General features: G+C 38.8%; 2 protein-coding genes across 2 annotated transcripts in view; one reads left to right on the plus strand and one right to left on the minus strand.

Annotated features, from left to right (window-relative positions):
* On the plus strand, positions 1-7,537 carry LOC131429131 (uncharacterized). The gene is made up of 3 exons (XM_058593176.1): positions 1-1,042; positions 6,783-6,947; positions 7,011-7,537. The coding sequence occupies exons 1-3, from the start codon at positions 188-190 to the stop codon at positions 7,341-7,343; spliced, it is 1,353 nt and encodes a 450-aa protein (XP_058449159.1). The 5' UTR covers positions 1-187; the 3' UTR covers positions 7,344-7,537.
* Positions 7,387-12,110, minus strand: part of LOC131427604 (uncharacterized) — a 23,403-nt gene continuing 18,679 nt past the window's right edge. Inside the window, exons 2-11 of the mRNA XM_058590951.1 lie at positions 10,170-10,373; positions 9,888-10,112; positions 9,684-9,835; positions 9,294-9,434; positions 9,153-9,228; positions 8,757-9,089; positions 8,497-8,688; positions 8,076-8,440; positions 7,942-8,002; positions 7,387-7,876 (exon numbers count right to left, since the gene is read on the minus strand). Coding sequence (XP_058446934.1) covers positions 7,586-7,876; positions 7,942-8,002; positions 8,076-8,440; positions 8,497-8,688; positions 8,757-9,089; positions 9,153-9,228; positions 9,294-9,434; positions 9,684-9,835; positions 9,888-10,112; positions 10,170-10,373 — 2,040 coding nt within the window. The 3' untranslated portion in view covers positions 7,387-7,585. The remainder of the gene's footprint in view (positions 7,877-7,941; positions 8,003-8,075; positions 8,441-8,496; positions 8,689-8,756; positions 9,090-9,152; positions 9,229-9,293; positions 9,435-9,683; positions 9,836-9,887; positions 10,113-10,169; positions 10,374-12,110) is intronic.

The raw sequence follows: 12,110 nt of genomic DNA on the forward strand, positions 1-12,110 counted from the left end.
TTTAGGCGTCAGTGTTGCTCCGGGCGTGTATTTCGTTTCAACCTGTCGTGCAGTAATCAAACTTTTACTATTTAGACAAACGGGTTCGCCAGTGCAATATCGTGTCGAAGCGTACGGGTCATTTCAATGTTATAGTTCGTAAAACTGCAAATCTTTCAAGTAATCATAAACAATTCCTGCTGAAGCAATGCAGATTTTAGTACAGATTTTAATTTGTGTTACCTTGATCACATTACTCGTATTCGTATCGACTGAAAGTGAATCTGAATTCCGAACGGTTGGAAAAAGAAATCGACAGGTCGACGCCGACGGAGATGTTGACGTGAGGTATGATCAGAGACAAACAAACGGCGAAACAAACATTCGGCTGCATGTTAAAAATTTCCAAATTCAAGTACCGGAATCGTCATTAAGCACACTCAAAGCCACAAGCATGGCAGCTATGCTTCGTAGTTCCATACTGAAATTGTTTGGAATTCCAAATCAAGAAAGCAATCAACCAAGTTTAACCAATCAAGAGAGTACGGAACAGGAACCACAGCAGGGAATGCAATCAAACTCAATGCTTCAAATCAACGGGAATAATCTACCGGCCAAGTTTTTTCTTGAGATTAGTGACTTTTTGATGAACAACCATGATAATGATGCGGTTGACGATAAACGGGTAGAGTCCAATCACAAGAAAAATGCGGAACTATATGCAACAGAAGAAATCAAAATAGAGCGATTGGAAAATGTGAATAATACGAAAAATGAAACAATAACAATAAGTAAAAAGCGGTACCACAATGGATTGGAGGGACCGAAAAGTCCTGTGAACCAGACGGTGTTTGAGACGACTAACACGGAGAACAAGTTTAGCAACAATGTGACACATAACCATACGGAGAAAGAGGATCGCTTTCAGCAGACGCGTCCCATTCGGCTGGAAACGGTAGTGATGCAGGTCAAATCGGCTACCGACGGAAATCCGAAAACGCTACGCGAGAAGGTTATTTGGCGAATGGATGGTGTGAATAATGACAATGATAAGAAGAAGAACTGAAAACGTTATGATCACGTTCACGAAGAGCTACGATGAATTGTACTACTTATGCTTTTAACTATTTAATTGTAGCATGTGATAACAAATAACAGTTTTTAGTTAAAAACAGATTCCATTATGAAAATTTTATTCTTTCTTTATTATTACTACCGTTATGAAATCAAATGGAACATAGAAAATTATATAAACAGGTCAAATTATATCAGATCAATCGCGGAACAAACAAATCTTATATAAAAGAAGTTTTGGGTGTAATGAAAACTGAAATTATCATGTTCGATCGCTGAATTCCTATATGCGCTACTCTTTAAGTCAGGGTGGCAAGTGACCGGGAAAATCGGGAAAACCGGGAAAACCCAGGGAAAACCGTTTTTGAATAAGGTAACATAGGGAAATGTTTTACTAAAATGAACTTTCTTAGGAGTCTTTATGTTTTCAAGTTTGCTAATGATTGTCCTTGTTTCAACACAATTTGTCTCAGTAATGTCATCTTGAAACAATACTTGTCGTATAGCTCATATTTCTGTGAGATGTCAATAGGACTCACAAAATTGGAAGAGTGGTCGGCTTTGATCTTATCCACCATTTGCAGGGAGTATTTGGGTTCCTTTTTTGAGAGCTGAAAATGGTTTCTGAGAAACAGTATAGAAGCTTAGAAAGATTCAAAATATGGATTGATTTGTTCAGTGAATCTATGTTTAATTTCCTTTTAAAGGTTCTCAACTATTCCATAGTAGGATTACAAGAACGTTGATATTGATGTAGATGAAGGTGAATGGAATTTAGTTTGAGCTTTTGGAACTTCAATAATGCATATTTAAATTATTTATGGCTGTATCGATATTTCTCAATACAATGTTAGGGTTTACATTGCTTTCGATATGAGATCTGTATTCTAGCCGATTAGTTCTTTTTTTCATAAATACGTTTATTTCATATGCAATATATATATATATATAAGTTTTTCTTCGCCGTGGCATCCACAATACATAGTACTTTAAACCTAATAAATTTCGAATATCATATTACTATGTCGGTATTCATTAGCTAATCTAAACACTGTTTTTATCAAGCGAGTTGCTATTATAAAATACATTAAATGAAATGCATTCATTTTGTACATGATCTTATAACTATTTCTGGTTTGTCTGTATCAGTTCATCACTTTTATTCAATATCATATATGTTGGCTATTGGTTAAACTCATGGAAGAGAAAACAGTCTAACATAAAATAAAACTTAAATTGGAACTCAAATGGACTTAATGAAATGATAAAAATGTTTCATGGAAGGAAGGTCACGACAAACAAGAATGTCGCGAACTGGGACACTGAATAGTCTACCTTGGGTTCGCAAGGAATTTATTAGTTGAGATCTGACATCACGATACTCCACGCATGTCCAAACGACATGATCAATATCGCGGTAACCTTCGCCACAAGCACAATGATTAGTCTCGGAAAGTCCAATTCGAAGGAGATGTGCATCTAACGTGTAGTGATTGGACATGAGTCTGGACATCACACGAATGAAATGTCTACTCACATCCAGTCCCCTGAACCATCCCTTTGTCTATATTTTAGGAATAATTGAGTGCATCCTCCGATCCAGATCATCTTTATCCCAAGAAGCTTTCAAACTGGCAAGTGTTCTTTGGCGAGACGTGCTACAGAATTCGTTGAAAGCAATCGGTCTCTCATAAATTTCACCCTCAATAGCACCACGTTTGGTTAAATATTGGCTCTTTCATTGCCTGGAATGGAGCAATGAGCCGGGACCCAAACTATTGTGATTTGATAATTATTATTCAATATGACGTTCAGGCACTGTTTTATTTTGCCCAAGAAAAAAGGTTCATATTTGCCAGCAGCGTTTGAGCGAATAGCTTCAATTGCACTCAGACTATCTGTGAAAAGAAAATAATGGTTTGGAGATAATGTGACGATTACACTCAAACTATAATGAACTGCTGCTAACTCTGCTATATAAACAGATGCAGGTTCTTGAAGCCTAAAGGAGACCGAAACATTGGGCCGTATGAATAACATGTAGTAAAGTCTGTTGTTTGTAGTATCTTCTCATAAACATAGTCCACAGAGTAAAACACGTTTGGTTTGGTTTTAATTTGTCTACTTCATTTCATCAGCAAACACACGAGTAGCAACCTCTGGAGCTACCTACCGAAGCATGCTTGAATTTCGGTAGTAAAAGCTACGTGTGGATCACGTTCCTGTCAAAACATGCTACAAGCTGTAGTATTTACTACAAGTTTTCGGTAGGTAGCTCTAGAGGTTGCTACTCGTATGTTTGCTGATAAAGTGAAGTACAGAAATTTTTACAAATGTAAGTACGTTTCTTGCTTTGTGCATGCTTATACCAGCTTTTCCGGCTCTGTGTCGATATGGTATGCAGTCAATGTTTAAATTCGGGAGTAGCATTAACTGCATGTTCAAACTTGTTTTTTATTCATACCAAACTCTGTGGACTTTGTTTCTGAGAAGATACTACAAACAACAGACTTTACTACATTTTATTCATACGGCCCAATATGCCTGAACTTACTTGTAAATATTTTTGGGATTTCCAACGAGCGTAGGTGTTCCGGGATTCCACGCACTTCGCGCTGCATGGATGTGTCGAAAAATAAAGTTGAGTCAGGGACATTTAGGAGGTTATAGTTTTTGTGTGTCTCATTTCTCGAACATACAATGTATGGAACACTTGTAGAACTAATTTAATACTATTATTTTGCTGAAGGAAGTATATTGATACGTTAAGGCGTTTAGGATTTATGCAATGTTTTTGAGTGTTTTGGAAGGTATTTTTAAAACTAATTTAAAAAAGTTTAAAAAATAACACCCTTCCAATTTTCTCTTAAATTTTTACTTATATTATGACCTTTCAGGAACCGCATAGGATACATTTTTATCGATCTGGTATCTAGTGAATATTGATATTTGAAGCTTGACTAGTTTTTGATGAAAAAACAATCATAACTTTTTACTGGTAGCTCATATGAAAAAGAACAACTCTTCTGAAGACAATTTTAGAATTAGAAAAAAAAAGTGATTTTTCAGGAGCCACCCTACTTTTACTCGGGAAAATTAATGTAACTCGATCAAATGAAGAGCTGGAGAGGTGTTCGTTTCAACAAAGTTGCTCAAAATAAAATTTACTACAACTTTATTGTACAACAAAATCATTTTTGAGTTCAATTAAGAACGTTAGATATCAGATTTCAATCTAAATGAGGACCACCCTACCCAAGTAACAATTAAAACTTGTTATAATTGGCAGGTTTCACAATTGCTCCATATCGGTTATTTTTGTTAGATAAGTTAGACAATTGATTCAACACGTTTTGTAAGGAATGTAAAATTCATTCATATTACTGCTTGTGAAACCAACTCAAAAACCTGAATGGATTAAGTTACATATCCGGTTTTTTAACTGACTGTACGACAAGATCATTTGAGGAGTTTAAATTCCGGTTTCCTCTTCGCAAATATTACTGTTGTGGAACATATGAAACAAGAAGCTTGTTGCACATCATACCAGAAAAGTGCGCTTTTTCAATCGCATAATTCTTGCGAGAAGAGTTAATAAATTCAGTACTAGAACAATGTTTGCTACTTGGGTCTTCAAGTAGAAAGTCTTCATCAAAAGGAGCGCCATTTGATTACAAATAACTTTTGTGAAGACACCAACTACAAAAAACTAATATTTAATAGTGAAAATATTTTTGTCACGCTAATTTCCCGTTTCGAACCATAGTGCATTGTGGTTAGCTACCCGTTCTTCGTAAGGATTGTCGCATCTCAGCCAGTACTACATTATTTCGTAAGCATAATTGATTATGGAGCTCGAACTAACGTTGACAACGTTGCGAATAGTAATCACACGTCACAACGATTTTAAAACCGCACGAAAAAGCCAACGATCGCAAAACAACTAACATTTGAGTTCTTTTTCTGAATTTGATTGGTTAAAGTTTGGTACAACTAATCGACTGTTGTGTTAACTAAACTGTCATTTTTGATTCATCGTGCTGGCAGTTTAGCAATGGCATCCAGCAAAGACACGCACCGCAAACGAGTAATGAAACGTTACAGCTGAGCAATGTCATACACCATAAGCAAAAAATGAAACATTTCAATGAGCAAAGTTATCTGTGTGCATGAAAGCAAAAATGTCTTGATTGTTTTAACTCATTATTCAGTTATTTGAACTTAAGACGCCTATTGCAATACATATTTTTTACTGGTAGTCTCTTCGTGGGGCAGCTAATCGTTCACCGCTTGAACAACGAAATTTTGCCTAAATAGCTGCTAATAGCTTTATCACCAAACTCACAGATGATATGGAAATGCAACAAAAGATTAAAATTCCCAAGAGGAAATTCACCAGCAAAATGTTCACAAGACATTGAGAAGTTATTCCTCCACTTGCAGAATGGCCGTTGGAAGAGCTTTTTTGATTCCGTCTTCAAGAATGTTGCTAATAAGCCTAATGCTACAGATTCCCTTTCAAGAAAATACAAATAGTGCCACTTCACTTTAGCAGCAATTTTTTAAGCGTTAAGCGATTTTAATTACATTAACATGAACTGTCCGGAAATACATTACTCGCAGATGAATTTGAAACATTCTTACTATAGAAATATCTATTTAATACATGGGAAACTTACATGAAACGGCCACTACGTAACTGACATAAATGACGTTCATTTGCCATTGAAAATTTTCAATTTGAAACGTATTTCACCAGTAACGTGAGGAATTTTGTTCAGCTGGTTTATGCAAACGAGAACAACGCTTCGGATGCTTTGGAGAACAATATTGAGCGTATTATCATTGAAATATATTCCGATTTGTGCGTGAAAGTGTTCAAAAATCGTATCCATTATACTACATGGAATGAAAAGTCTCGAGCCTCTCACAGAAAAGAGATAAATAGTTTCAAACCGTGTATATTTTTGCATAGATGACCCAATACCAAATATCATGACAATTTATCCACTAGTGTTTGAATAACAGCTGATCGTGTTAGACAAGTTCTAGTTTTCATCAAACTATGAAAAAACAAGTTTCATGTCTCGATAAAAAAATGAAATTGAATGATTTGCGGTACGCATTGGTACACCATCCTCCGTATTCTCCAGACCTGGCCCTCAGCGACTATTATCTATTTCCAAACCTGAAAAGGTTTCTTCAGGGAAAGAAATTTTCGTCGATTGCAGAAATCTTTGCAGAAAGGGAAGTCTATTTTGTAGGCCCTAACAAATCTTTTTTTAAAAGGACATCAAAATGTGAGAGGACTGACGGGTCTAGTGTATCGCTCTAAATGGAGATTATACTGAAGAATAAGAAAGCTTTCACGGTAAAAAATCGACTTTTTCTTTGTTAGGCTCGGGACTTCTCATTCCATGTATATGCCATATGCCCGAAAACATATTCAAAAATAATTGTCATGAATTGATTTTTCAATTAAAACAAATTTGAGCCAAATTTTACATATTTGTGCGTTTCATTCAAAAGAAAGTTGTGACACTCTAAAAACACACCCTTTGTTGTATCAAATTATCGATCATTTTTCGAATAAAGTACAGAAGGATTTAATTTATAAACAAGAATTGAATGATTGACAGCTGCAATCAAACATAGCTGGCCATGTATAAACAACAAATAATCGGCAATAAGTTTTAGTTGGCGTTAGTAATGTACTGACTATCGCTTAAGTAGTGCAATTGTGGATTAAGATGGCCTGTCTAAAGTTGTTGGTTCTGTTTTGCGTAATCGTTATGATCGACGGAATCTTCCTTTCGAACCTAAACTCTTCGTGCTTCCGTTGCATTTGCGAAGCATCAACCGGTTGTAGCAGTCGATTGCAGTGTGGACAAGGAGTTTGTCATCATGATATACGCGGTTAGCTGTTAAATTGAAATTAAATAGTATTTTACTTGCAGTATTGTGGACCTTTCTCAATTTCGCGTGCGTATTGGATCGATGCGGGCAAAGTAGTGAAAACACAAGATGATCCGAACCGATGGGGTGCGTACGAAGACTGTGCAAATCAGTATGAGTGTGCGACGAAAATTATGACGCAGTACATGGAGAAATATGGTAAAGATTGCAACAATGATGGATTGGTAGACTGTGTCGATTATGCAATGCTGCATATCAATGGCGGTCCTACTTGCCATCTACCAGTCAATTCAGATTTCGGAAGAAAGTTGGACAATTGCTTACAGAAAAGCCGTCGTCAGCAGAATAGTAGAAGAATGAATTTCTTCGGATAGTGAGTGATAACATGTATGGATAAATGAAAAGTTTTGCAGTAAATTTAAATTTTCGACCGACTTTAAGGCGCACAGATTTGTAAATCTGTTATCTTAGAATGTAAATTTGTTTTAAATTCATCATACAACATTGACAAACAACTACAAATAATATACATTCGATAAAACAATAAACGGAAGCAGATGATTCCTAAGTAGACGCATCCTCTTCATTTTACTTCGAGACAGTAACTTTAAACATTTCACTTTTTGGCAGCAGGATCGAAGGCCGGGGTGACGGTAAATTTGTTGGACTTTTTCAAACTATATTTGAAAGGCCTGCCCATGATGGAATTTCGTCGGGAGGTTCCTTCGCCGAATACTGAGCCTGGTCGAATACCAGAAATCCCTTCACTGGGGACATTTTCCAGGATTTTCGATAGTGGGGCCGATGTGCTGCGGATCGAATCAGAAAATCGCTGAAGCCGATGATGTCCGATGTCCATTGGGTGCGAACCCATTCGTTTATGCCCGGTTGGGGACGATGGTTGACCCTGTGCAATGAATAAGTGAAGGCTCATGAAATGTTAAGTTTATGAAATGCTATTGCCAAACATACGTCTTCGTTTAGTTTTGACGGTGACCATGGTTTCGATGAACGAATATAAGATGCAGGAAGCCTGTGAATAGTTTGTGTTAGGATCATTTATTAGGTCTTCATTTGTAATGTTTATTTAGTTCATTCTTTCGTACTTCGCAAACGGATGGGCAGCATGGTGTGTCGAATAGTGATACTGACTCTCGCCAGTATTAGCTGACAGACTGAGGTAGAGTGCTTCGAGCTCTTGTATGGTCGGTCTATGTTCTCTCTGGTGGTAATTGTGATTTGGAGACCAGGTGTGCTGATTTCGGGTGATGGTATTTAACTTCAACTCTGAACCAAATCCTCGTCCATCCTGATCTTGGTTATGAAGAGCAGTCAATTCTTGGATCAGCTGCTTGCTCATGGACATTCCGTCTGTGGAGTGCAGTGTCCTATTGTAATCTCTAGCGATCTTAATATCGTGCTTCCAGAATTGTTTCTGATCCTTAGGAACGATCGGAGCAACTTCTTTGATCTGAGAATTATGGAATCTCAGTAAAAAATCATAAACTGTAGAGCAAAATGCATTACCTTGAGGAATATAACACCCATCAGATAGATGCAGATGACGTTGAGCAAGGTAAGACACATGCTCATGCAGCCAAGTGAGAAGAGTTCAAGTGTTTGGTTATCAGAATATATGTTAGTTTTCACTACAGCACTATAACGTTCATCGGGTGTTCCAAGAACGAAACATAGAACAGAAAGTGCCCATAAAACACCCTGCAAAAAACACATTTTTCTTAAATAAAAAAAAAAAGATTGAATTCATCAAATGTAACAATCTTTACCGCATTGACTGCAGGTGGCAGCAAGGAAGCTGAGATGGCCACCCCAACGAGTGATCCGATGTTTTCACCTAGAATTGCAATTGCCACGGCCGCTCCCGAGGGCAATGCAATCGCGATTCCCACTAGCAGGGAGTGCACTTCACACCGACTTAGCATTTCATTGGTGATTCCTTCACCCACGCCGTACCTTTCATCCAAACTACACACAATCAGTCCAAAAATGAACCCGACAGAAATGGTCAACGAAATTCCGATCATTTCGTTTTTTACTCCCATCAATTGGAGGCTTCTTTCTTTGATTACAGTTCCAAAGATACTTGCAATGATTGGACCCTGGAAGAAAAAAGTACATCAATGATGAATATCAACATTCAGGCGCATTACTAGCATACTCACCATCAACGGAGAGATCAGCATGCTTGCGATCAGAAACAACGTACTATCTTCAATCAGTCCAAATGCGGCCAATATACTGGATTACATTATAGATAGTCGCAATGAATGGTTACGTAGTAATTAAGTAGGAAAACTGCTTACCTTGCAACGACAATCATTGAGACGAAATCGAATGTTATAGTGGCGTCGTGTTTGACCTCTTCGACGATCTGTGCCACGTTTAGGCGAGCCCGCACAGACGACAGAAAATTATTCCAGCCACCATCTTTGCTGGCATTTGCTCTGAAAACGTTGGGATAGAAATCTATTAGAATAAGTAATATTTCACAATTGTTTGCGAATCGTATTAGTATTCATTAGTTTTCTGTTTAGATTCCATTTTTTTTTAAATTGTGTTGCATTCTTATACCTACTTTCATTAAATTAGTTATGGACATGAGTACATACTTAATGCACGATTTTAATTTTGTCGACTGTACTGGAACAGTGGAACTGTGGACACTGAAAAGTTTTTAATGCTTATATACTCACTCCGAAGTTGCTTCCTCTTCCTGTGGTTGCTCGGTGAATAGCGTGCAAGAGGCGATGGAGATTGTCGAGTTGAACCGTTCTCCCACTCCCCAGGAACTGAGCAGGTAAATCAGATCGTCACATTTGTTACCAGATTCTATAGAGAACGTAATCTGAAACAAGTTTGTAATTCGTATCTTCGATGCGTTCATCATCATCTCCTACCTGATATCCTTTTCCTTTATTGGATTCAATCCAGGCTGCGTTATAAATTTTCTTTTCCTGGATGATCTCTTTCATTACGTCTTCCAGGGTGGACTCGGCATCTAGGTTAAATTTTTCGGCCTCCACTGTGCGCGGGTCCTTTTCTTTATCCTTGCGAGCTGAACTCAAGATGTCCTTGAATCCTTCCCAGGATTTTCGCAGAGCGGAAGTCCGATCGAATGGAACCTGTTTCGATCATCGTCAGTAATTTTCCTATCATGACGGAACATTAAAAGTACTCACCGCAAGTGATTGACCGACAGCTTCGATGTTATTCTCGGGTGTTTTCGGATCGTCCATTCCATCACCATCCGGACAGTTGATTACCGGAATGATCAGTGTTGGTGGCAACAGATTGCTGCTGTCCCCTTGAATTTGGTTCGCGTTGGAATCCTTATGCTGACGTTCAGCGAGATCAAAGAAACTGCGTCGCAAATCTTCCTTATCCTGCAACAATTTAATCAATATTATTTCTTATAAAAACAATCATTTGATACTGTATTTATTACAGCATCTGTCATGTGTATGGCAGTTACTGGAATACCAACAAACAAGTTTAGTTTACTACAGCTCATCGGGTTATTTATAGTATTTGTTGATCTGCTGCAGTGATCCGAGGTCTATCGCCTATCGTTAACATAAACATAAACGAAGTAAACTGGATCACGATTGTCGACCACATTTGACAGCTATTCGGATACTGACTGGAATTAGTCAAAATTGTAATACTCTGATTTCTAATTAGCGTAAGTAGTTCATGATTCTGATATATCAACTAATTGTATTGAAAATTTATCTTCAAGCAAATTTGCCAGGGTGTCTTTTGCATGGGAAGATGAAGACAAACAATATCACTGTTTGCTTCTTACATACATTCATTTGCACTACTTCACATTTAAGATAACACATAATCAACAATAGTACGCCACAATACTTTTTTTGTGGCTGCCGCTCTCCATCCTCGATCACACCCAATGCTCGCCATATCACGTTCTACCTGGTCTACCCATCTTGCCCGCTGCGCTCCCCGCCTTCTTGTTCCCAACGGATTTGTGGCAAACACCTGTTTAGCAGGGTTGTTGTCCGGCATTCTTGAAACATGCCCTGCCCACCGTGTTCTTCCGGCTTTGGCCACCTTTTGGATGCTGGGTTCACCGTAGAGTGCAGCGAGCTCGTGGTTCATTCTTCGCCGCCACACGCCGTTCTCCTGCACACCACCGAAGATCGTCCTTAGCACGCGTTGCTCGAAAACTCCAAGTGCTTGCAGGTCCTCCTCAAGCATGATCCATGCTTCGTGTCCGTAGAGTATCACCGGTCTTATAAGCGTTTTATACATGGTTCATTTCGTGTGGAGGTGAATCTTTTTTGACCGCTGATTCTTTTGGAAACCGTAGTAGGCACGACTTCCACTGATGATGCGTCTTCGTATTTCTCGACTCACATTGTTATCAGCCGTTAGTAAGGATCCGAGGTAAACAAATTCTTTCACTACCTCGAAGGTGTCCCCGTCTATCGTGACATTACTTCCTACACAAATCCTGTCGTGTTCGGTTCCGCCAACTAACATGTACTTTGTTTTCGACGCATTCACCACCAGTCCAACCTTTGCTGCTTCGCGTTTCAGGCGAGTGTACAACTCTGCCACCGTTTCAAAGTTTCTCGCGATCTTGATCTGGGATAGCACTTTATAGGCGGCATTCAGAATTGTGATCGCACGAGAGTTATCGCATTACAAATGGTCGCTTTTCTTTTAAAAGGGGCAAACTATCCCTTCCTTCCACTCCTCCGGTGCAAACACTTGGCCAACTTTTCTGGGCTCATCTTGATGAGTTCAGCTGCGATGCCATCCTTACCAGCTGCTTTGTTGGTTTTGAGCTGGTGCATGGCATCCTTAATCTCCCTCAGTGTGGGAGCTGGATCATTTCCGTCTTCTGCTGCACTGACGTAGTCGTTTCCTCCGTTATCTTGAACCCCCATGTCTACGTTCTCCGCACCGTTCAGGTGATCATCGAAGTGCTGCTTCCACCTTTTAATCATCTCACGTCCATCCGTTAAGAGGCGCCCGTCCTTATCCCTGCACATTTCGGCACGCGGCACAGGGCCGTTGTGTGATTTGTCGAGCTTCTTGGAGAATTTCCGCGTTTCTTAAGAGTGGTATAGCAGTTCCATTTCCTCGCAATCCGC

Source organism: Malaya genurostris, chromosome 2 (genome assembly GCF_030247185.1).
Source record: "Malaya genurostris strain Urasoe2022 chromosome 2, Malgen_1.1, whole genome shotgun sequence".
Taxonomy (NCBI): domain Eukaryota; kingdom Metazoa; phylum Arthropoda; class Insecta; order Diptera; family Culicidae; genus Malaya; species Malaya genurostris.